The 24,689-nt window shown below is 38.8% G+C and overlaps 1 protein-coding gene across 1 annotated transcript in view; it reads left to right on the forward strand.

The window, feature by feature from the left end:
- The window catches only part of SCIN (scinderin), a 52,275-nt gene extending 28,078 nt beyond the window's left edge, over positions 1–24,197 (forward strand). Inside the window, exons 5-16 of the mRNA XM_017830365.1 lie at positions 7,872–7,964; positions 10,381–10,513; positions 12,187–12,275; positions 12,477–12,692; positions 13,854–13,975; positions 14,160–14,250; positions 16,661–16,831; positions 17,348–17,525; positions 18,358–18,479; positions 20,134–20,211; positions 21,522–21,582; positions 22,527–24,197. Of these exons, the coding sequence (XP_017685854.1) occupies positions 7,872–7,964; positions 10,381–10,513; positions 12,187–12,275; positions 12,477–12,692; positions 13,854–13,975; positions 14,160–14,250; positions 16,661–16,831; positions 17,348–17,525; positions 18,358–18,479; positions 20,134–20,211; positions 21,522–21,582; positions 22,527–22,660 (1,488 nt within the window). The 3' untranslated portion in view covers positions 22,661–24,197. The remainder of the gene's footprint in view (positions 1–7,871; positions 7,965–10,380; positions 10,514–12,186; positions 12,276–12,476; positions 12,693–13,853; positions 13,976–14,159; positions 14,251–16,660; positions 16,832–17,347; positions 17,526–18,357; positions 18,480–20,133; positions 20,212–21,521; positions 21,583–22,526) is intronic.
- Positions 24,198–24,689: the final 492 nt, after the last annotated feature.

Raw genomic sequence — 24,689 nt, forward strand, 5'->3', positions numbered from 1 at the left:
CTTTCTGTGTGTTGTGGGATCAGTTCAGTATTTTCACCAGCACTGAGTGAGTAATGCTGAAGGAATCTGTAAATATAATTATTGTATTTACCGCAAGGTAGGTTGTCAGGGCCACGTCTTCTGCTTACATGACTCCCTATAACTTTGATACTATTTGGTTTTACCTGTAAAAACTAAGAGGTAGGTAAATTAAGATGAATTAAAATACTGCAGTAATCAGTGCTGCAAATTCTAACTCTTGAGACCTGTAAATCATAGCCACTTTGTTGCACATTTTGGCTCCTTTACACAAAATTTGAGCAGGTGTAGGAACTTAAAGACAGAAATCAGTTAGTGGAAGGCACCTAAACTAGCAGGAGGAAATTATTTTCAAAGAGCCAAGCAGGATGTATCTCTTAGAAAAGCCGGGTGAAAGAAACATCCTTGCTCTCTATCTTTTTCTCTCTCTTAATGAATATTTCATTGATTTCAAGCATCTGCAGGAGACATTAGAGAAAAATCTGTCAAAATACCCTCTGATTTGCTTTTTTAAACATTAAGGTCCAAATCTGTGCTCTGTCTTGGATGCAGGAGTTTGGGTGTCATACCAGAGAAGATCCTCTGGCATACCTGGTCCATTTGCTGTATGAGACTAGAAATGCTGAGCTTGTGGATACAGCCAGTGGTGCACTGGGAAAATTTTCCAATGCCTCGGGTAGCTTTTTCCACCTTTCTATCTCATTGACCAAGTGCTGAAACACTTTACTGCAGCTCCTTCTGTTCAGCCTGCTGATGCTATGTGTTACAGCTGCCTGCTGCTCTTCCAGCTGCTGTGCATCCCTTGGGAGCACTGATTTTCTAGCGGGGTCTTAGGCTGCCAATGGGAGGCTGCTGCCTTCAGCGCAAGCTCCATGGAGTGTTTGCCAGTGTCCTCTTTTTACTCCAATATTGCTATGGTCCAGCCTGCCACAGCCTTGGGACCAGCCTGTCTGGTGGCTCTGCAAATTCCCAGCTGCAAAACTGGAGGCACTTAAGGAATGAAAAGCTGAGAGTTTTGTGGATTTTATCAGATAAATGTTCTTTGTGTCTGAGGTTCCCTGTTGGCATTAGTTACTCATTTATTTCATTATTATCTAACACATAAGCATGCACTGTCAATGCAGCACATAAGATATTTTGTCCACGGGACTTTCAAACAGAGATCTACAAAGCTACAAAGACTTCTGTGTGTGCCTAAATTTATGTCCCAATAAAGCAGAAAAAGATGTAGAGGTGAGGTGATTGCTTGGTGTATTTTTAATTCTGCTGCGGGTAGGCAGGTCACTGAGCAGCTCAGTTTTCCATGTTCATTCAACAGCAGTAATGGCTACAAAAAGGCTGCTGCGTTTGCACAGTCATTGCCATTCACCCTCCTGGTTTCTTTAGTGTGGGATCACTGTTCATCTTGGAGGCATCCTAAAAGCCGGATATTTGATGACAGTGTAGGCTGGGGATTTCCTCAACTCATTTCATGCACACCCAGTCTCAGAGTAAATAGATACTGCCAGCTGTGCAGTCCCAGCAGGACAGAAGGTAGCTTGTTTTACTTTGGAGCCAAACTATTGAAAAAAATTGAATTTGTACTCTCACGCCTAATCTAGATCTTTTGTGTATCCATGGCCAGTTTCACAGAGCAGAAAATTAATTTCAGAATATTGTAATCATGTGAGTAAAGGTTTTATATTCAAATTATCCCAGACAGATATGCAAAGTTTCAAATATTGTATGAAAAGCTGCCAAAGCCTAATGCCCTATTTTTAGGAAGTTAAGCATAGAGCTTTGAATAAAATTATGATTTGCATTTGAAATTCCTGAGACAACAGAAACTGGCTAAGAATGTAGGCCATAATTTATGCATCAAAAGTGCCATGAGTAACTGATGTGTTTTGCTATTTTGTAGCAATCTGAATTCACACGGATCAGGTTTGGACCTTAATGCCAGAAAGTCCTATGGATAAATTAGGTGGTAAACCCCAGAAGTCAATAGCGTGCCAGAACTATTTGTTAATATAAACCATCCTTTTGTCCGCTTCTCTGTGCATTATGGCTGTTTCCCTCTTATTTTCAATCTGTGTTCAGACGGGTGGTAGGTCATCTGCTCAAGGTGAACATGTAATGACACCTTTTGTTGCTGGAATAACAACTAGTGAGAGGCAATTTCAGGCAGAAACCCTGGGAGCAGTTCAGTGAAAGGATAAATTGTTTTTCCTGTTGGGAGTGTAATTTTTTGTAAGACTATGAATGTTTGCTCAGATTGATGGAGAGATGTCCAGGTTACAATAACCAGTAAAATAGGCATATTTGGCTATTCATAATGTGACCAATGTCAAAAGTAATTTTTGTCTGGCCCAGAATATCCTCACCAGTGGTTGTGCTCTGGCAGAGGAACCAGTAACCAAAAATAATTAGAAATTAAACTTTTGCCAGTTTAGCAGCGAAGCCCTAAAGCCATTTTTGCCTGATGATCTTCTACATAGGTACCTAGGGTCAGCCAGGTAGTTACTAGCCTGCATCATGTTCATCCCTTCCTCTCTGTGATGGATTTTTTTCCTTTTACTGGCTGCTGGAGTAGATACTTGAAACAATATTTACTTCAGAGAGACATTCCTTGTAATACTCTTCTCTGCTTTGAAGGTTAATAAAAATCTAAGCCTTTATCTACCAACGAGTTCACACCGTGCCTGTCTTTCAGATGCCTGCACAGAGGATTTATTCTGCCATAGCCCACATGTGTACCTTGAATTTGTGGAGCAGGATATACTTGCTTATGTCAAAGCATGCAAGACAGTAAATGATAAGCTACTAACCCTGATTGTTTTCCAGAAGTATTAAGTAATAAAATGTCAGGCCATCTAGACAGCTTTAAGCTAGTTAAATTTCTTGCTTTTCTTTTGAGGATATAAAGAGAGCAGTTTGAGTGGTTTTATGATCTGACATTTGGGATCACAGCCACAACAAATAGTTCAGTTTCAGAAACCTAACCCAAACTGTATATATTAAGAAGAAACTCAAATACAGTGCTAGTGCACACAAGTTAAACTGTATAAAACTGGTTTTCTCTCTTAATTAATCTTCACCTGACGTGTTCTTCAAGTATTGTTTTCCTGCTTGGATTTTCAGCCTCACTGAACTCCTTAAACTTCTTGCTCCCATTAAATAAATATCAACTATTTTATGATGCAGAGCTGGCTTCCCCAGTTATGAAGACAATATTTGCTGTTTACCTTGTCACATTCCTTCAGATTAGAAACCTTTTGTCTGTGATTTCTTCTATTCTTTTTTAAGGGTGGAATTTCACTTGTGAGTAAAAACATTGGTTCTGTGTTTTGCACTTCTCTGACAGGGTGCAGGTATTTACAGAGAAGAGCTTGTGCACATGCAATTATGAAACAGGTTTTGCAGGCAGGTTAAGCTACATCGCACTTACCACAAGAGTGAACTTGGGCAGTTGTTGTAGATGATCCATTGGTTTGCATTATGATATTCTTCTGCTAACCTAAGAGTTTCAACAGAAACATCTAACGGAACTAAGGCAAAAATTTTAAAATTAATGCAGATTGACTTCCTGTTATATCCCCCAAGACAAGATCTAAAGGTGTGGAGTTACTGAATACTTTTGCTAAAACAACACTGACTCCAGTCTGATGCTCTCACTGAGAGGTCAGCTGGCGTTAGGCTGTAGCTATGTAAAGCAAGGTAGGCTTTGCTGTAGCCAGCTGTAGATATCTTACTCTGAAACAGCGGTGAAGCAGATTAAGCTGTGAGTGGTCAAAACCCCTTGTGTATATATATATATATATATATAACTATACCATGAGGTTAGAGTGTACACAGTGGCAGTCACTGCAGAATAGAGGCACTATGCCTGTGGGCACCTTTGCTGAGGCCAGTGTTGCTTGTGCTTTTCTCTTGATACACTGTACGAAGGAAGCAATGGTGGGGAGAGGATAAACACTCTGTGGTGAGTAAACAGAGAGCAAGGAGTGGTTTGACACTTTAAATTGTCAAGGACAGATAAGATGAAGTGATATGAAGAGTCTCTGTGGTTTCAAAATAAGCTGCAAGGAAGGATGCTAAGCCTGAAGAATGAAGAAGCTGGGGCATTATGGGTATGCTTTCAGGGCCTCTAGTTACTCTTTAGATTATTTTTACAGTAGCAGTAAATAAAAAAAAATAATAATCATAATAATATAATGATGCTGTTATTAAAAGGCATTTCAAGACCTGTGAGTGCAGCTTTGTATTTATAAGAGGTAAGGTTTGAAGTTTGCCAGTATGGTTGGACGCCTGTGGAAGAGAGTGACTAGGCTGTCTTGCATCCCGAAAAGAGCATGGATATTTCTAGGAGGTATTTGTGGGTCTGAAGTCTTGGCATATTTGTAAATTAGGGTCTCAAACCTCAGAGCACTCAGGAGAGCCAGCCTAGGGCTGTCGGTACACTGGGTCATAAGGTGTCAAGACTCAGTGGAGCAGCCTGACTGTACAGAATTATATGAGCAAATTCCTGTGTAGATAAGCTTCCACAGGATTTGCGTGAAACTAGGAGTGTATGTAGATAGGGATCAGAAGACTGAATGTCCTTTAAATGATCTGTTGGTATAAGTCATTGTATTGGGGTACTTTGCTGAAAAGCTTTTGGAGCCTTTGACTGCAGTTTCAGCTGGCATGATTTGTTTTCTTTTTGATCCATCACATGAGAATTATCTGTAGAAAGGGAGGTGCCCCAGAGAGCTGCAGCTCAGCCAGCTTTATGCTTGCATAATGATACAACCCAATTCCAATATACCAGGTAGCTGTTGTTTAAGTAGTATTGTAATCTTCTTGATAAAATTATCTGTTGTCATAACATCCAGGCATATGCATGTGGACTCAACCATAGCATGGGAGTCTGGCTTAGAAGGAAAAAAGATCACTTCTCTGGAAGGCATTTCTTTGGGAAAGAACTTAATTTTTTTTTAGCATAAACTTCTTTCTGTTTAAGCACAGAATTTTTTCTTCCATGATCTATCTTGTCTTCCAGTCTATAAGACAAACAGGCAACAAATGCATGTTGGAAATTACCTAAGTCGTTCCTAGCAATACTTATGTTTACTGACTGTATTTCATACAGCATCACTTCATATATTGAGTGTATATAGTGAATGCTGCATATCTTCACAAATTGGTGTCTTTGCAGCCTTAGGTCATTTATCTTGTATCATCTTGGGTTTTGATACCAACACATGAGGGTACCCAGTAGCAATTCAGTGCAAGGCTTTTTTCTGATGGCCATGTAGGCTGCACAGCTCTCCTCACAAGTTCTGCATTTTCTCACCTGGTGGGAGGATCAGTGCATCCTGTCCCTTCTTAACAAGGGTCACCAGAATGCCAGGATCTACAAGCAACTGAGACTTCACATGCAGGAGAAAGAGGCACCCTCAAGGCCCTTCTCCATTTATTTTTGGGCTCCTCTGAGAAGCTGCAAAAGAATTACAAAAATGAGTATCTTTTCTGCTCCCCTGCTGAAGCACAGGGCTACTTTTGGCCAGAGAAGCTACTGTGTTTAGTGAATTGTGAATGGATTTCCCTCGAACCACAATGTTTCTACCCTTTCCAGGGCACTTCATCTCATACCTGTAAGTGCACCTGCACAAAGGGGGTTTTGACCCCTCTCTCTGTGCCAATGAACTGAGATTTCCTAAGATCAGACTTTGTGAGTCTGACAGTAATTCTCTACCTAGCTCAGAAAAATATTTCTACATGCAAGTTTAAGACATGAACAGGTCAGGCCAGTGATCTAAACTGTGCTGGGCCCAATTTTAAAGCCCAATTTTTAAAGCATAGGGTCTGCTTGGTTTAATTGCCACCACAGTGGAGCACCTAGACTGTGCTGTGAATAGAGAGGCTTCTTGTGACAAGATGCTTTCACAAACACCAACAGGCACTCTTTGTTTAAAAATATTCAGAGTGACACTCAGATAGCTTAAAAAAAAAATATTTTATATCACTTTTCATGATTTACAACAATGCTGTAAAATAATTTTGGTGCCACAGATATTCTGTGTGCACAGCAAGGGAAAACACTGACTTTAACTGCATCAGGAATCACAATTTTGTTTAGTGTTTTGGGTTTTTTCCTGTAAATACCTAATTAAGCAGACAACTAGCGAGTATAGACTTCTGGGAGTTTTATTAAAAGGACTCTTTTACCCTCTGAATTGTTACTGAAAGTCAAATGTTATAAACCTCACAAACTTGTTCAGCATCTATTCAGGCAAAGATGTATGCCTGTTATTTAGCAATTTTATGTCCCTGGCATTACAAAAACAACTAATTCTTGGAGCTCTATGGCTTGTGTGCAGACTGGTAGGAAGGGAAACATTTTCAGAAACCTTGTGCCAATAAGCCCCATATGCCCCCTGTTTTAACCATTCATGGTAGTACTCTGTTATGAACATGTACCCCTACTTGGCCTGTAATAAAGAAAATCTGCAGCCATGTAGAGTAAATTCAGGAAATGCTGGCTGATACCTACTGAAAAGCTACTGATAACATCTTTCTGAAACACGCAGAGCATGACTTTCTTGTCTTCAATGAGTCACAGCCAAAATATTTTAGCTTAAACTGCAGCAATCACACTTGGTAAGGCTATTTTTATTTAGGTTTTTTTTTACTGCTTTACTGACTTTACCAGGTCAGAAAACTCCACAGATGGCAGATTTCTATTAAATATTTATTCTGTATTGTTTTTCTTTCCAAATTCTTTGCAGCTGTATGCTTTGTCAGGCTTTCCTGTTATCAAATATTTACAGTGGTTTTGCATGTGACTCCATGTTATATGCAAATGCACAGCATATTAAACATATAATGATCAAGTTAATAGGAAGGCTGGCACTGCCCTTGTACTTAATATTTAGTCACTCAGACATATCAATTATTACCTTTGCTCTGGGACATAATTTCATAGAAATCCATAATATTCTGTATGTAACATTTGGATCTGGTCATATATGAATCATTGAGGAAAGACCATTAATAAAGTGTAACTAGGATCTAGTCATGACTACTAACCCAACATATTCTTGATGAACCTCTGTAAACTTGCAGTGATAGTTGGTATAACATTGCCCATGGCTAAAAACTACCATGATGAAAAACACCCACAGTATTAAAATTGATATTCTAGTGGTAGAGCATGAACATGTATTTCTCACATCATAAATTAGACCCTAGCTAAATTTTCCTAATTAAAATGAGATTAAGAATCTGGAATTTTAAAGATTATTTAACTCATAATCTGATATTTTATATTGTTAATTGAAATAATTTATAATTTTAACTAATATATTTTGTTCTTTAATTTTAGTATTGTTAGCATTAGTTATTATTAATTTAGTATTGTTAGTATTGCTCTTTAATTTTAGTACTGTTGAACATTTTAAGAATAATATCATTCCAAAAAATGTAAGATGTGTTTGCTGACAGTTTAGAAGTTACTGTTAAGAAAAAGGGAAGATAGACATGAACACACACATAGAATAGGATCACATAAACCTTTGTATGTGTGTGTGTGTGTGTGTGTGTGTATCCACTGAAGCTTTTCTCCATATATCACTTCCTATCCCAGTATAGATGACCAGCAAGTTGGCCTGTGGGAAAGACATCATGCAAATATAAAGCTGCTGGAGATCTGACACAGTTTTTAAAAATTATCCATATGTTGGTGAACAAGTCATCCATGCGTTTGGTTTTAGATTGGATTACATATAAAGATGATCCAAATGATTCGATTACTGGGACAACACATTAGCATTTATGTATTTATGCTACTGCACCTACTCTCTCTGCATTGAATTTGTTATTCTTCTGTGCAGGTTTTAGGGAGCAAGCCAAAGCTTCCTGAGTGTGGTGATGACGATGATGAGCTGGCTGATATTACAAACAGGAGAAGCGCTAAACTATATATGGTAAGTTGTTTGTTTGTTTGTTTATAGTTAGGTACTCTCAATACCATGCATTTATTCATTCCTTGTATGTGGAGTTCTAGCTTCATTTACAGAACTACTGTTGTTTTAGTTAATTTGCAGCCAATGGACAAGTTTCTCAAAGGATGTCAATCAATTTGAGGGAAAAAAATAAATTACATTTCTGTTTACTCAGGAAACAGGGCCTATAAACCACTCAGTGCAGGTCAAAGAAGAATTAACTGGTCTTAAATCATCCTGTCTTCTTAATTTAAATAGTGAGAGTTTTAGTAGTCATATGTGATTTAGTTATTCTTAGCAGAGTTTGAAAGATAGACAGTTACGTTATATTTTATATGTACAAAATCAAAGGGATTTGAATGCCAAATTCCTTTCTTTTGCAATGCCCTTTTTCTCCTTTCTCACCTGCAATGGTTTAAGTGTCACTGCCAGAAAAATTACCTATAAACAAAATGGATAAATATTTTCTCCATTTAAATCAGTGGGAGTTTTTTGTTACATTCAGTAAAGTTATGATAGGCATACTGCTGTTTCCTAGAAGAGACATGGAATTTATTCTTGGATGTATCAACACAGTATCTGATCTATATATAAGGTTATGGAACTATTTCTGAAAAGCAAACAGACTCCAGGCCTCTATTTTTCATCTTTTACTTTTTTGCCAAAGCTCCCCTTTCTTTCATATTCTCCCACTTGAGAAAATATTTGGAAAAGGGGGATGTTTTTAATGAAATCCAGAAAATACTTTATCCTCCTTCCCCCCCAGTAAAAAAAATAAATATTTTCTCCTGAAAACTGCAAGAAAACTTTTTTTACAAGCAGCTCTCACTAGCACTGAGATCTGGACCTTTCTCTTCAGCACTTTGTTCTCTGGCTCCTGCAATGAGATTGCCCCATGTGACAGAAAAGAATCTCACCAGTATAAAATGTGCTTTATTCTCTTCCCCATTATCACTCAACAAGGAGGATTTGCCCAACAAGTGGGAACACTGACAGCACATAGTGCTACTGGATCCCCAGGTGTGTGACCTTTTAGGTGCCATCTATAGTAGCCTCAAAGCTGCTGTGAAGTGTGAGAGAGGATGAGTCACTCCCTCCACAGTTCCTGAATCCCACAGACCACAGCAGGATGGAGCCACCTCTCTCCCTGCCTCTTACATGATTTTTCCACTACCCATAAATGTGGCTGGGGCTTACAAGAAGCCTGTGTGAGGTGATCAATGTTACAAGGCCATTTTTAGTACCAGTTGTCTATGTGTTTTGTTTAATCCACATTAATCATTCCTTTCATGCCAAAAAATCTGGCGCATCTTTATAGCAGGGTTTTAGGTGAAAAAAATGGAGTGAAAAAGAAGGCCTGCATGTATGATCAGGACCGCTGTAGTAAGACATAAATAGAGAAGAGAAAGGGCTTGAATGATTTTTAGAATCCTAAGAACTCTCTGGAATTTTTGTGGCTATGTAATAAATTCATCTAAGTACACAGTCCTGCTAACAGAGCTCTATTAGCTAGATTTAAATGTACTGCAATATAACAGTGAGTGCCAAAGGCAGGAGACAGATCTGTGGTGAGCCCTCAGAGTAGGTATAATAGTTGATTTTTATTTGTTGTGTGCAGTGGTACATTCCTTCTTGTGCTTCTGTAATATATATCTTATTTATATCTTATCATAATATATATCTTACATTGTAATGTAATATATAATAGTGTATTTAAAATTAATATTTAATTACAAAAGGAAATAAAGACTGCTAGAAAAGTTATTAAAATAGTAATAATTTATTTTCACTAGCAATAACTGGTCTTTTCAGCTATACAGGAGTGAATTTTAAAAGGTTTTAAAGGTTTACATGAACTTACAGTGGTGGAAGGGGTTACAAAGCAGATTCTGCAACAGGTTTTATATTACAGTTTCCAATTAAAGAACAGTAGGTTATAAATGTAGGTATTTTACTTGTTAGTGTCAGTGTAAGACTATTTTATTATTATTTCAAATGCTGTTTTTCAGGTTGTACATGTATCTTTGGCTTCAGTGTGGGTGGTTTGGTAGCAGGGACTCCACCAGTTCAGCCAAGGACATAGAAGGGACTGAAGAAAACACAGATTTTTTAACTTTGAACAGTTGAATTAAAGTGGAAGAGAAACGAATTTAAAGAAGTTGTGTGACAGGGACTCAAGAAACTCCCTAAAATTAACACTACATCTCCCTCTATTGGATGTAAAATGAAATGAAACAGAAAATAATCATTGGCCTACTTTACTTTTCAGCAGTACACAGATTTCATATAGCCATATATATAGGATTGGCAACTGATTTTTATGGTAATTTTTGGAGCAGAAATTAATTTGGTTATAAAAGCCAGAGTTGATCTAAATTTGAAATTATTGCTTTCTTAGGTGTCAGATGCAAGTGGATCCATGAAGGTTTCTGTGATAGCAGAGGAAAACCCCTTCTCTATGGCTATGCTTTTGTCTGAGGAGTGCTTCATTTTAGACAACGGTGCTGCCAGGAAGATCTTTGTGTGGAAAGGTAAGAGGTCACTTCATTGGAAATGCAGAAGCTATGCAGAGATACCTAAGGAGTTGACACAACACCCTTGGGACACTAGCAAGAATTTAATACTGGCTGCTCACAGTACCCTGAACACAGTTCTTCCCTGGTGTGGTCTGTGGACAAGGATTGCTCACTTGTATAAGGGCCTCAAGACTGAGTCTTGTCTAAGGATCCTGCTATTTTTGAGGCACCTGTAAGCTTAAATGCTTATCTGAGTGGCAATTACAAAGCAAACATAAATAATTCTATGAGTTCTCTATATTGTCATCAAATCCCTATCTTCTGGGGCACTGGACACTGAATGTTCTATATGGGTAGATATCTCCATACATTGCTCCACAGAGGTGTGAAATGGAAAGATGTGCATCCCAGGCATCAACTAAAAGCTTGCAAATACTTTGATGCTTCTCTTTTTTTAGTAAATATTTCTCTGAGGTATCATCAGTGTGTGTAGTATTGTCTACAATGGTTTTGTCTGAATGTTTCCCCGGAAAAGAATACTACTACTGGGGAATTAGGTCTGTTGTGGTGCTGCCATTAAATCCAGTGCTGAGTACCTCCTTTTTTTTTTTTTTTTTTTTTGTCAGATGTAGTGTATTAATTATTCTTTGGCATTTGCATTTTGTTTTACCATGTGAAATAGCATATAATTAATTGATAACCTTGTCAAGACTCTCAAGTCAGTCCAGGAAGCATTGTAAGCATTTTGCTTAAAAACTTCATTTGCAGTTAGGGAAACATCCTTTAAAAGAAAATATTTTGGAAATGTTATGCTCAGATGGCCTAAGGTCTATCTGAATCCCTGATTCCTGATTTTTGCTCCATGTTACAGCTCCTAGAAGAACCAAGCCAACAGGATCAGGCACAACATAAATAAAATATGATTTAGGCCATTTGACTGTGGTCCTTTGTGCTCCTGTGTGTATCCTCACTTTGCTGCTGCCGGTAACAATAATGTGTGAAAAACCCTTACTAGACTGTGAGTCTCACCCTTGCACTGGAGACTGCAGTTGTCATCTCTGCTAGACATTCTCAGACCACTAGGCTGAGAAGTGTGAATTACTTCAGTAACAGTCTCATTCAATATGGGATACAAGGTATAGCTTATCAGAGCATCTGATCAGATGAAGAGTTCTTTGGAATACAGTCACTGACAGCCAGCTGGGATGCAGACCCTACACAGTGTCATCCCACAGGGACTTTCAGAGATGTCTGACACTGAGTAAAGCTGAGCAAGGAGCAATGGATGGATAGGGAAGGGTGGTGGTAAATTGCACAGCCCATCCAGACAAAATGGATGTTTCTAGTACTCAGACTGTGGCACTGCCTGGAGAAGTGGAGGCAGTTCTGGAGGGCAGCTTTATTTACCATATTGCAGCCCAGCAAAGGAAGAGTTAGAAAATGCCCCCCACAATAATTTATCTGTTTTCAAAGCTACTGAGGTACTTTGAAAAGTACCTCAGTCATTCAGCTTTGTCATTCAACTTTGTGTGAATCTTCTTGCTTATGCTGTGTCTAGCATTTGTGTTTGTTCAAGACTGAGGAAAGAGCAATGTCAAAGAGAACCTGGCTCAAGGACATCTTGTGTTTGCAGGTTCTGTGAGCTCATTGCCCTTTCCCATGTGTTGTTATCCTTCTGTTTTAATCAGGCAAAGATGCTAACCCTCAAGAGAGAAAAGCTGCCATGAAGAATGCTGAACAATTCATACAGCAGATGAATTATCCTGCCAACACACAGGTGTGATCTATTTATGAGGTGATACCAGGACAGCATGAGCTCTGTTTAAGACTTTGTTTTTAAGTCAGAAAAAAAAATATTTTTAAGGGCTTATAAGACATAAGGGCAATATTTCACTAACATATAATTCAGGAAAGTTTCTGTTGAGTAACTGTGTTGGTTTTGCTTTCCTTCCATTTCATGTGTCTTCCTTCATTTCAGATTCAAGTCCTTCCCGAAGGAGGCGAAACGCCAATTTTCAAACAATTTTTCAAAGACTGGAAGGATAAAGATCAAAGTGATGGTTTTGGCAAAGTATATGTCACAGAGAGAGTGGCTAAAATTGAGCAGATTGAATTTGATGCTACCAAGTTACATGAGTCTCCACAAATGGCTGCCCAGCATAACATGGTAGATGATGGTTCAGGGAAAGTAGAGGTAATTTTTGTGTTGTATTAAATTGTATCCTATCTACTTAATGTGTTCTGTTACTACTACTGGGATAAGCTGCTACTCTGTGTTTTAATTTTTATACTGTTGTTTAGAGTAGCACTACATTAGTGGCAATGTTACTTCTACCATCAGAAAAGGTGCTTTGAAGTAGAAGGTAAATCTCTTTCAACTGTATGCTGGGTTATGTTCTTGTGGTGCTTATGACGAAAGATGTACCAAAAATAGAAATCAAACAGCAGAAATATTTCCCCTTCTACACAATACCGTATAAATATGTTTTTTAAACATGATCCTTAGCCTAGAGAAAAACTTCTAGCTCATATCAGCTTGAAATCTGGAGTGGGAAGACTTGCCCTTGGAGTCAGAAATTCACATGTCTTTATGTATGTATCCAGTCTGGTTTCTAGAGGAGCCTTCTTTGTCCCTACTGTGTCTCTCGGGCAACCTGGATTTGGAGAGAAAAAGATGACTGTACAGCCTTTCTAGATCTGTCCATATCCCACTTCAGGATTATCTTTGGACAACACAGGGCTGGCATGGCATTGTATCAGCTTGGCCTGTTGAGTGCAGATTGCATGTTGGGTTTCTGGAAGAAAAAGAAGGGATGAATACTTACTCATTGGTCTATTTTCTGGGTTTCTGACCTCACACTTGGGTTGGTTCATAGGCTTGAGCCAAAGCAACTTAGATCTGAAGCATTTTTTCTGTACACTTTTAGCAGTATGTTTTTGGAGAGCAGTTATTAACTAAACTGGGCTGTAGAAATCTGCCTAACAATATGTTATCTGACTGTAGCATGCCTCTTCAAAATGATATGATAGTTTTATGATGAATAATAGTGTTGAACCTTTCATGTCACCTTAAGGTGTTAAGAAAGTAGGTTCAGCATAGCATTATGAGGTGATTGTGTGCCACTAAAGCATAAAGACAAAGAAAAGTGTATTGCAATCCATTGCTGATTATTCCTTCATTCAGTGGGCACAGGGTGTATCTATCTACTTCATGAAGCATGAAGTATTCCTGGTTGTATTCTGTAGCACTTGGGAATATAAACAAAGGTCACTCAAGGGATGACACAGTAAATTGCTTCATGAAGAGTTTCAGGATGAAGTTCAACGTTCTCCAGTGACTTCCCTGTTTCCCCAGATCTGGCGTGTGGAAAGCAGTGGCAGAGTTCCTGTGGGACCTGAGACATATGGACAGTTCTATGGGGGTGACTGTTACATTATCCTCTACACTTACCCCAAAGGGCAGATCATCTACACGTGGTATGTTTGGTTGCCTTTGCACAGACCTCCAGCACATGGATATTATTTTGTACTGACTTTTTGTCCTTTTGAGTAGAACCATGTGTAAGTGCAAGATTGTTCACTGTGCATTTGTCATGCAGTATGAGCTCTGGGTGATGTTGAAACTGAACTTAACCATTGCCTTTCTCCTTGTCTTCCTCAGGCAAGGAGCACATGCTACAAAAGATGAACTGACTGCATCTGCATTTCTGACCGTTCAGCTGGATCGGTTGTTGAATGATCAGGCTGTGCAGGTTAGTGTCTTTTGGATAAAATTCAGCAACAACAGAGCACGTGATATATGCAAATTTCAATGAGAATTGAAAGGAAGAGGTTGCATTTAAAGACTTTAAACGTCAATTGCTTGTGGTCTTTATCACGACAAGCACCATGGGCTTCTTTTAAAGTCAATGGAATTTTCCCATTTGAATCATCCTTTCTGTATGCAGATGTCCAAAAGAACACAGATATACTGGAACCTAAAACTGCCTTTTCTTTCCTTTGACTTTCACTGTTTAAAAATTACATTTCAGTCCTGCCTAGACTTACAAACTCTGTGCATGGCCGATGAAGACTGAATGATAAGATCCTCCTGGGGCAACTTGCTCCGAAGCAGGTGTCTGACAAATCTGTAGCCTAGTCAGAGCTCCCCGTCTCCTTTTGATTGTGGTGGAAGTTGTGATATTTAGCACAGACAAGACACCTGACTTCTAGAGGGCCAAAACTGGGAGATATGAAAGCTACGTGACTACCAGAACAGGAAAGCCTGCTGGAATTGTACAACAGGGTCTGACTTGTCCTTGCCTCAGTGAGGAACATAACTTGGGTTTTCCCATCCCATAGTGCTTGCAGCTCCATGAAATACACTTCCTCATGTGCGGAAATGGGGTGGGCAAGGCAAAGCACAGGACACTGACAACTAAATTCATAAGGATATAAGCTAGTCCCTGGTTTGATTAGGGTGTGCTCTCCTTACATCAGTTGGGAAAAGTGGTGGGTAGGTGAAGACATGCGAGGTCTCCTCACAGAAAAGGTAGAGCTGTAAGTTGGCAAGGGAAAAGCAGAGATTTTCTAGGCAGTAGGAGATAATTCTGTGATTCCCATTTCTTGAATACAAAAGTAAAGGGCTTCCCCCACCCACCAAGGTACACTTAATTCAGATGGCAGACCATAATTTTAGCCATTAATCGGTTATGATTTATGATTGAAATTATATTAAGGAAGGACTAGAACACTTCTAGGTAATTACTGCTTGAAATATTCCTAACATGTGTTCTATATTTGGACAGAGTCCAGCACAATATGGTCCTGCCTCATACCTAAGGCTAATATTAATACTAGAGTTATAACGATATTGCTACTAACAACTGCAATAGTAAGGTGCTTAAAAAGTCTTTTTATTAAAGCTGCAATAGACATGATACATAAAAGTACTTTTAGCCTGCAATGATTTTAGGAATATATATGTATGTATATGTGTACATATACATAAGTGTACATATACATGCATGTGTATTTATGTATGTGGGCATTGCTATGCAAATAAATAGAATATGTTACCTGTGCTTAATGTCTGTATCAGCATTATTTGAAAGGTTTAAGTGTGCTATTTCGTATGGTCACTAGATGGCACGACAGTACAAATGACTATTAAAAAGTCAGGCTTGTAGGAATGTGTTTCACCCAGCGGTGTTTGGAATTTTGGGTTTCTTTCGAGTTTGTTTGGGTTGTTTTCTGGGTTTTTTTGTGGTTTGTGTTTTTTTTCTGTTTGTACAATCCTACTGCACTTTGTCATCTACAAGTATACATATCCTCTGTTATCGTTATCAGACAGTCTATCCACCTGTGATACAAGTTAAAGCACCTGCTCCTGCCCAGCTGCAGCCACCCCTTTGGGCACCCCAGCTCCCAGATGCCCCAGGCCTCACCAGGGGCTCTCCAGTTCTCCTACTCTGCTGGCTACACAGCATGTCTCATTCCCTTTTTTTCCTTTCTTTCTGGGAGTTAAAGACAGGGAGTTGCAGCCTGCCACCTTGGTGGGTGGTACTGTTAAAGGAAGAATAAATGGTTGTATACAAATAACTTTTATCATACATTAACCTAAAAACAGCTGTTCTTCATAGTGCAATGCAGTTTTTTAGATGGCAGTAGCATCTTTTGCATCTGTAATTGAAGTCCGGTTTTGTCATCCATGTTATCCTCTGGAAGACAGATTTATGGTCAGCTTTTTCATCCCCTTGCAGATAAAATACATATAAAAATAATGAATAAGTTGAGTAACCATTCTCGTCTGCTTAAATACAGGGTACCTAAGCTTCCAAGACAGTTTTTCAGGGGAATTAAGTCATTGTATAAAACACTATGAAATGACAGTTCTTCTGAAAAAGAGTGATTTTCTTCTTAGCAGCCATTTTAATTAGCTAAACATTATGTTAGAAGTTTGACTCTTGTCTTTGTGTCAGCATGATTGACAAAAAAATCTCATAAATGCTCTAACTCTATATGTCTGGAACTATATTTTTAGAACTTCTCAGTTTGCTGCCTCTCATTTGTGCTGACATACTTAGCATTATTGGCTGACACCCCCATGCTGTTCAACAAAGACTGAAAATAACTACCTGTGTCCTTTTGTTTCTTTTATTGTATTTCTTTACATATGTACAGATCCGAGTCACTCAAGGCAAAGAGCCTCCACATTTACTGAGCTTGTTCAAAAACAAACCACTTATTATCTACAAGGATGGGACATCCAAGAAGGAAGGTCAGAAACCTGCTCCACCCACACGACTCTTCCAAATCCGCAGGAACCTGGCAGCCATTACTAGGATTGCAGAGGTAAGGTCACCTGCTAAGTAAATCAACTATTCCCCATGGGAAACAGTATAGCTGCCACGAGCCTCTCTGACTAATCCTTTTGGATAGTCACAATTGGTAGGAACACAAAACTCCAAGTGCAATCCACTGCTCTATGTGACCAGCCCATCTCATAAACCAAAGAGAATACGCTGTAAATGGCTGCAACCAATCTACATCATTCAGAGGACACTGTAAGAATACACATAGTTGACAGTCAGTTGACAAGGAATAGACAAGTCAGCAGCCCGTAGGAGACAGTCTTTATCCTATTTTATGAGACAGTCTTTCCTACTGCAAACAGTCCGAAGTTTTCCCTGCCAGTCAATTTTCCCTGTCTTAAGTTCTTCTCTAATTTTTATCAGTATAAAACTAGGGGAAAATTGAAGACCAAAAGCATAGCTGATTAACACTTCTAAATATTTTATATAAACATGCAAAATAGTGATTACATTATTTGAAAATTTGAAGAATAAAAGAATTTCTTTTTTGATCTAGGTTGATGTTGACGCAATGTCACTAAACTCCAATGATGTCTTTGTTCTGAAACTGCCAAACAACTCTGGCTACACCTGGATAGGAAAAGGAGCAAACACAGAAGAGGAACTAGGAGCTCAATACATTGCCAGCATACTTAAATGCCAAACTGCTAAGATTAGTGAAGGCCAGGAACCAGGTTAGTATGAGGCCACGTGGCTGCTGAGAATACACAGCATGCATGGTGATACCGTCTAAATGGTTTTTGTAATCTTATATTTTGTGGGCAGAAGCATATGCTCACACTCTGCCTTTGAAAATCCAACCTGACATTTACTATAGAGATCCATCCAGAACTGGCTGATGCACAAGTAATGCAATGCCTTAGAAGTCTGTAGGACAGTAGCAGGAGCTGCAGAGGAATGGGGTCCTTTCTTTACCCTGAGTGCCTAAGAAGGGAGAAAGATAGCACATTGCTAAGGCTAAGAGAATTGGGATTGTTCAGCCTGGAAAAGAGGAGGCTTTGGGGTGACCTAATTGTGGCCTTTTGGGGTGTGAAGGGAGCCTACAAGAAGGATGAAGAGAGACTATTTACAAGAGCATGAAGTGACAGGAGAAGGGGAAATGGCTTCAAACTAAAAGACAGTGGGTTTAGATTAGATACTAGGAAAAAATTCTTTACTGTGAGGGTGGTGAGGCACTGGAACAGGTTGCCCAGAGAATTGGTAGATGCCCCATCCCTGGAAGTGTTCAAGGCCAGGCTGGATGGAGCTCTGAGCAACCTGGTCTAGTGAAAGGTGTCCTTGCCCAGGGGCACTGGAACTTCCAACCCAGGCCATTTTATGATTCTATGATTCTTGCTAGGTTTGCAAGTTATATTGTTATTTTGACAAATTGCAGGAAATACTGTAAGAAAATGCATTCATCTTTGAGACAGAAAATAGATTGAGGATACCTGAAACACTATCTAACAATCTAAACCACCAAATGTTAAATCCAGTGGTGAATAAATTATATATTGTGTATTTCAGAGGAATTCTGGAAAGTACTTGGAGGTAAAAAAGAATATCAGACTTCATCACAGCTCTTGACAAAGGCTGAAGATCATCCCCCTCGCTTGTATGGGTGTTCTAATAAGACGGGTAGATTTATTGTAAGTATCTGAAGGATACTTTCCTCTCTGTTTTGCAGTTTCTGATGTATTTTGCCTTGGGAATCAGTGGACATGAAATGAATTTGGGGATCTGGCTTAGTTAACTGTGCTTGGCAAGAGCTAGAGAGTTGACATTTGGTGCTTTAAACAATTCAAATGCAAAGGAAGGACAGAATAATTAATAAGGCAGAAGTTTGCATGCAGAGCCTGCTCTAGTCTGGAACTATAGGCTTGCAGATGCAAAAATATAAGGTGCTTGCCCAGTCAAGAGCAATTTAATTCTTGCAGAGCATCGCCAGATTGCTATCAATTTGCTGAGAAAGTACAGGTCAGTGCCTTGCCTCTTGCATATTTGGTAGTGATGGTGAGGAAAAGAAATGTTGCTTGCCAAAAATCCCTAGCAGTCTGAAATTTTCCATAGAGATTTAAGATGTGTAATTATGCCTTTAAGGTATTGGCCTGTGCTCAAGGAGGTAGGAAGACCTATTTCCTTGGCAGAAGTACCCAGAGCTATTCACTGGGTACTAAGTCTGTAATTCAGGCTTAATTGCGTACTGTATTCTGGGAGGGCAACACTGTGTCACTGTTTGGCAAGGATGCACTCATTTTTAGGTAGGGGACATAGTTGCCTATCATCTGCAGTCTCCTTAAAGCACAGTCATTTGGAAAGGGATTAAACAAACAGGATCCTTTAATAAGGACTTTAAAATCTTATGAGAGTAGTAAAGTGTATTTTTCTAACAAGCTTCTAAAATACTCCTGTGAAATACAGTAATAGGAACCAATCTCTCTTTAATAGTCTGCTGGGAGCTATGGACTTGCTTTTTATCTTAAATTCCCTCCAAATTCTGAGAAATCCCCTCTTTCCTGTAGCATTTCTCTAGTAACTGAATCACCACCATTAGAGGTCCCAGAAGAGGCAGGTCAGATCATTCTGACCTTCTGGCCACTGTAACACAGGGTGGGGAAGAGGAAGGCCTTTTGCACCATCTGCTTATTGTTCCTTTAGCACTCCTACATGACCATGCATAGCCAAAGTCTTGGCAATCCTTTAAAAGTAGGAACCACTAGCTACATTATTATCTCCCTTCTCATACAGAATAATGTTGAACTGCCTTCCTATCTGCCTCTTCATTCTTGGAAGAAGCAAGCAGTCTGCCTTTCCTTTGGGTGCTAATCCTCAGTGGCTTAGTCAACTGTAATGTCCCATTGTTTAGTGACTGGGAAGCTTGGCTGTGTGTGTATTTCATCACTGAGCTCATCCACTGCAAACCAAAGCAGTTTCTTTTTCTTATTAATGAATGTAAGCTGCATGAATATATCAGCTGATATCAGCTTGGTTGGTTCAAGATGCTCTATGGGAACATCCCTGTCTCCTTCTGGCAGACCTGAGTCCCAGCTTAACAGTAGTCAACAATTACAATGTAAACCTTTGCTTGCCCTGAGGTTATCCTACCAATTCTACAAAACCGAGAGGTGCTTTTATAGGACATGCCATTATGTGATTTGGTTTTGATCCTTTAGGAGCAAAAAGAATGGCTCACCAGCCATTGCACTTAGCCTTTAAAAAAATAGCTTTGGTCTGTGCAAAATTGTATACCTTGACAAATCATTAAAAAACAAAAAAAACATCAAAACATAATATTCTTTTTAGATTGAGGAGGTCCCTGGAGAATTCACTCAGGATGATTTGGCTGAAGATGATGTCATGTTGCTGGATGTTTGGGAGCAGGTGAGCTGTGTACTTGACTACTGCTTTTTGTGAGAACAAGGATAATTTATTTTTAACCACTTAGTTCGTGAGATGGGAGAAAAAACCATATTGTGAGAATGGAAGCAGTTTTGTTTTCTTTAATTTATACCATATATTATATTTTTTGAGCTATATGATGTGCTAGTGTGAATAGCATGATTGAATTTCCAAGCATAATGTGAAACCATGTCAGGCACTTCCTATTTAAACCAATAGAGCCTGCAAGAGTATAAGCCCCAGCAGTGTTCTGGAAGGATTCTCAATAGTGCTCATGATTTTATCACTAAAATTTATTAATTTTTTAAAAAATGTTATTGCATTAAAGATATCTAGAAGCCACAAAATACATGTAGGAGCAGCACCTACAAAAAGTCCTAGTAGAGAAATGGACAAACACTAGACCCTTACACAAATTTCTTCATGCTAGAAACTGGGTGGAGGGTGACAGAAACAATCTCCATCCTTTCCTGGGTTCACTGAAACTGAAAACGTGGAGAGCTTTTTGAATGGCAGACAAACTCACTGTGGATGCAGAGAGCACATCTGTTTCTCACAGTATATTCTCTCTACCCTTCCTCTCCTCTTGGAGGGAAAGGGGAGGAGGCCACAGATCCCATGCTTTTCAGCCTAACCCTTAAGGAACAAAAGGCTGAGGTTTTTGGAAATGAGAAGGAATGTCCAAGGTCCATGTGGGAAGGAGTGATAGGTAAGGTAGAGGAACAGCTGGTTGGAAAGTAGCTGGGACATACTTACTCAAGTAAGAAGAAAAGAAGTCTGGGACATGTAACTGGTTTCCAAAAGGATCCTGGGCAGAAAAAAAAAAAAAGAAAGGAGTGTGTGGGGGAGGTTGCAGATCTAGGCTCTGGTTGTTGGGTTTTTCAGTGCATTATCTAGCAGTTGCCTGGGGAAGCACTGATCACAGGGCACAAATGTTGGTGCACACACAGAGCTCAAACCAGAGACAGTATTTCTACCTGCAACCAAAGGGCAATTTCCTGGGCAAATTGTAAAAGATATCCATGGAAAAGGTAATTAGATTTCCTTTCATCAGAATGCATAAAGATCCAGCCTTCCAGTGTCATAGAGAGCAGTGAGATTTCTGAGGACAGAAGTACAGTCTTTCAAATGGAGGAAAAAACATCAGTTGTGGTTTGTGAGAGCTGTGTATCTCTGCAGTCTTTTTCTTCTCTGTGTTCTTTCTCCTAGTGGAATCAACTATTTTGTACTTTACCAGCTGTACACAACTTCCTTATAACAACATGGGATCTGTATCTTTCCTCTGTTTGCAGGTTTTTGTCTGGATTGGGAAGGATGCTAATGAAACTGAGCGACAGGAATCCGTTAAATCTGGTAAATCAAATCAATTTGGCAGAATTCTGAGTGAGGTAGCATCAATATTACTTAAAGAAGAGAATAATATGATGTAGAAGAAATCTATTTACATTTACAGTGTTTAAAAGTGTTACTGAGCTTATTAAGATTTAATACAAAAGATGATTATTTTTGCCTTTAAATGTGCTTCAAAACTCTGTAAGTTTATGAAGGTTAAACTAATCAAGATAGCATTACTAGGCTGCAGAGCTTTTTAAAATATATATATAGTAGAACTCCATGAAAAGAAACTGAACTGAAAAGAGAAAGAATTTAAAAGGAGGTCCCTACTGAGCTGTATCTTCACTAATGTATATAGAGATAGGAATGCCAGCAAGTCCTTACACTGCCACCCTTCACTAAGTTAAATTTTCAGGAGGAAATTCCAGTTGCAGAACAAATCAAGACAACTTACATGGAATGCACCTCCTTGAAAAATCATGTGTCACCTCTGGTGTGACTTCACATAGCTGAGCCGTTCTGATATAGTTTGTGCTGAAAATGCTTGCATCTGTTTCCCTGGAGCAGCTGGGGTTACCTGGCTGTGTTCCCGATATGTACTAATGTCATGTTTTGATGTCAAGGGAAACTACTCTGTCTCTCACATGGGAGAAATGAGAAGCCTGTGCATCCTCACAGCACCAGCAAATTCTTTCTCCTGTTCAAGAGCCAAAACCTAGCTGTATGGCAATGAACTGATCAGAATAGAAATCCCTATCCCTCTGTTTTAACTTCATGAAAAATTCCTTCACTGCCAGCTGGGAGAAATCAGCAGTTACCTGATCATTTCATTGCCTTTGAAGTAATTAATTGAACACTGTATTATAGTAGCCCTGGGCTCTTTCACTATGGCTTTTAATGTATTTTTTATACCAAAGGAATGAATTAATATATTACATGTTTTATTTCCTCTCTGCTTTTAGCCAAACGCTATATTGAAACAGATCCTTCTGGCAGAGATAAGGGGACCCCCATTGTAATCGTGAAGCAGGGGCATGAGCCCCCAACATTCACGGGCTGGTTCCTGGCTTGGGACTCCAACAAATGGAAGAACTGATCTCTCCAACAAAACTCCAGCTTCAAGCCAAAGAATGATCAGAGCCCAGCTACTTTCTAGTGTTTTTAAGCATAAGCTTATGAAACAATATGATGCATCTGTTTTTTCACTTTCTTGAGCTTCGATATATTTCTGTGAATAACCTAGAAATTCTTAGCACTGGAAAGGATAAATGATAATTGTAAACTGACCAAATGGGATGAGTGGGGCTTTTCTAGTAGTAAGTACAGAAAGTGCTACCAATCTTTAATATTTAAAGAAAGAAATCTACTTTCTTTAATCTATTGATTATTCAAACAAGCTGTGGATCAGTTTATTTTAATGAGCTAAAATGGACCAAATTCTGCCTTCACTTAAAAAGCCAAACTAATACCACAGAAATTCCTTTAGATTAAGGTCAGCATAATATTGTGCAGAATTTGGCCTGATAAAGGAATAATTCTATATCTGTTGCAAGGGTAGGACTGGATCTGATTTAACTGCTAGGCCAGTGTATTGCTACCCTTACTTAAAATTTCAGATGGTGTCTGATCCACAGTGGGAGCTGTGGCTTGCAGGAGGTATTTTGAGAAAGCTGTGCTTAACATGTTTACTTGCTCCACATACATACATGTGGAGCTTTGGACTGAAGAAACTTTGCTGTTAGAAAATGAAGTCGACAAAGGTTTTTTTGAGGGACTGTCTAGCTTATTGTTATGAATTCCTTTAGATTTGTCTCTGTGAACCAGCTCCACGAGGTCTTTTTATCCAAAGTTCTTAAACATGTTGTAGTGCACTAGTGTTTTGAAGTGGAAGCAGAAGAAGCAACAGCTTCAAAAACACATACTCTGCCTTAACCACACTGCACTTAAGCCATACTTTGCTTCAGTTGCCTTACTCAGCAGTACTCAGTTCTTTTTAAGCATGTGGATTGTTCACCTCGTCACGTGCAGGATATCTTTCTAATTTTCTGTGCAAGTCTTAGACAAATATCAAGCACATCAAAAGCAAGGAAATATAGCATTTCTGGGAATTTGGATGAGTATGCACCATAGAATGTGGCCTTCTCTTTTGTCTTGGGCACAGTAACTTGGGCTTTTTTTTTATTCTGATGAATTTAAGAATACATTTTCAAAGTGGCTTTTATTTGTAACTTAGCCAGAAAAGTATACTTATGGGCAGAGGGAAAACTTCGTCAAATCTTGAGCATGGCTTTGATCACTTACTCTGTAATGCTTGTTTTAAACAACAATTTGTACAGCTGTAAATCATGTCAATGTGGCTTTTTAATGACAGCATTTCAGCGGTTTTATTATTCTTATAAGTGAGGTTGGAAAGTGAAATTTTAGACATTTTTGTATTTTTTTTAACGTGACTGTGATTTTGAATCTGGGTAATACAAAATAGCAAATTTAGTCTGAGCTGATAATATCAATGATAAAAGAATTGCAAAGATAAGAGATTAATTATAGGAGTTTGTTAGCTTTAAACATTTGTTTAAATGTCTGCTAATATAACTAGGCTGTACTGAATGTAATTTCATTTAAAACAAAATTACGAAAACCAATATTCTATATGCCAAGCTGATCTTCCTCTCTCTGACATATTGTTAGTCAGTGCCTCCACTGGTATCTAGCAAGACTTCCTAAAAAACCAAGTAGAAACCCTCCTTTTTAGATGGACAATGCAATGAGAAGTTATTTGTTTTTACTTTGGTGCCATTTTACCCAATGGAGGCTTAACTCTTCCGAACAACTTGAAAGTTACAAACCTAAGTGAAAATCAAAGAACTGGGTGCTTATTAGCTTGTTATTTTCATCTTTAAGAAAAATTACCATTGTTATCAAACTCTTTGGTTTTATAACTTTTTATTTGCAAAAATTATTGACTACAGAAATAACTGTTTTTTAAAATAGGAGGAAGCAGGTTTATGGTTTTTTTTAAAGGATCTTGCTTTTTACTTGTACGAGTAGATAAGATGTCCTTCTGCTGGAATGAGCACAAAGACCTTTTCAGTTCCTCAGTCACTGAACAGCCTGTAATTATCTGA

Source organism: Lepidothrix coronata, unplaced genomic scaffold, assembly GCF_001604755.1.
Source record: "Lepidothrix coronata isolate B3197 unplaced genomic scaffold, Lepidothrix_coronata-1.0 Scaffold177, whole genome shotgun sequence".
NCBI classification, from domain to species: domain Eukaryota; kingdom Metazoa; phylum Chordata; class Aves; order Passeriformes; family Pipridae; genus Lepidothrix; species Lepidothrix coronata.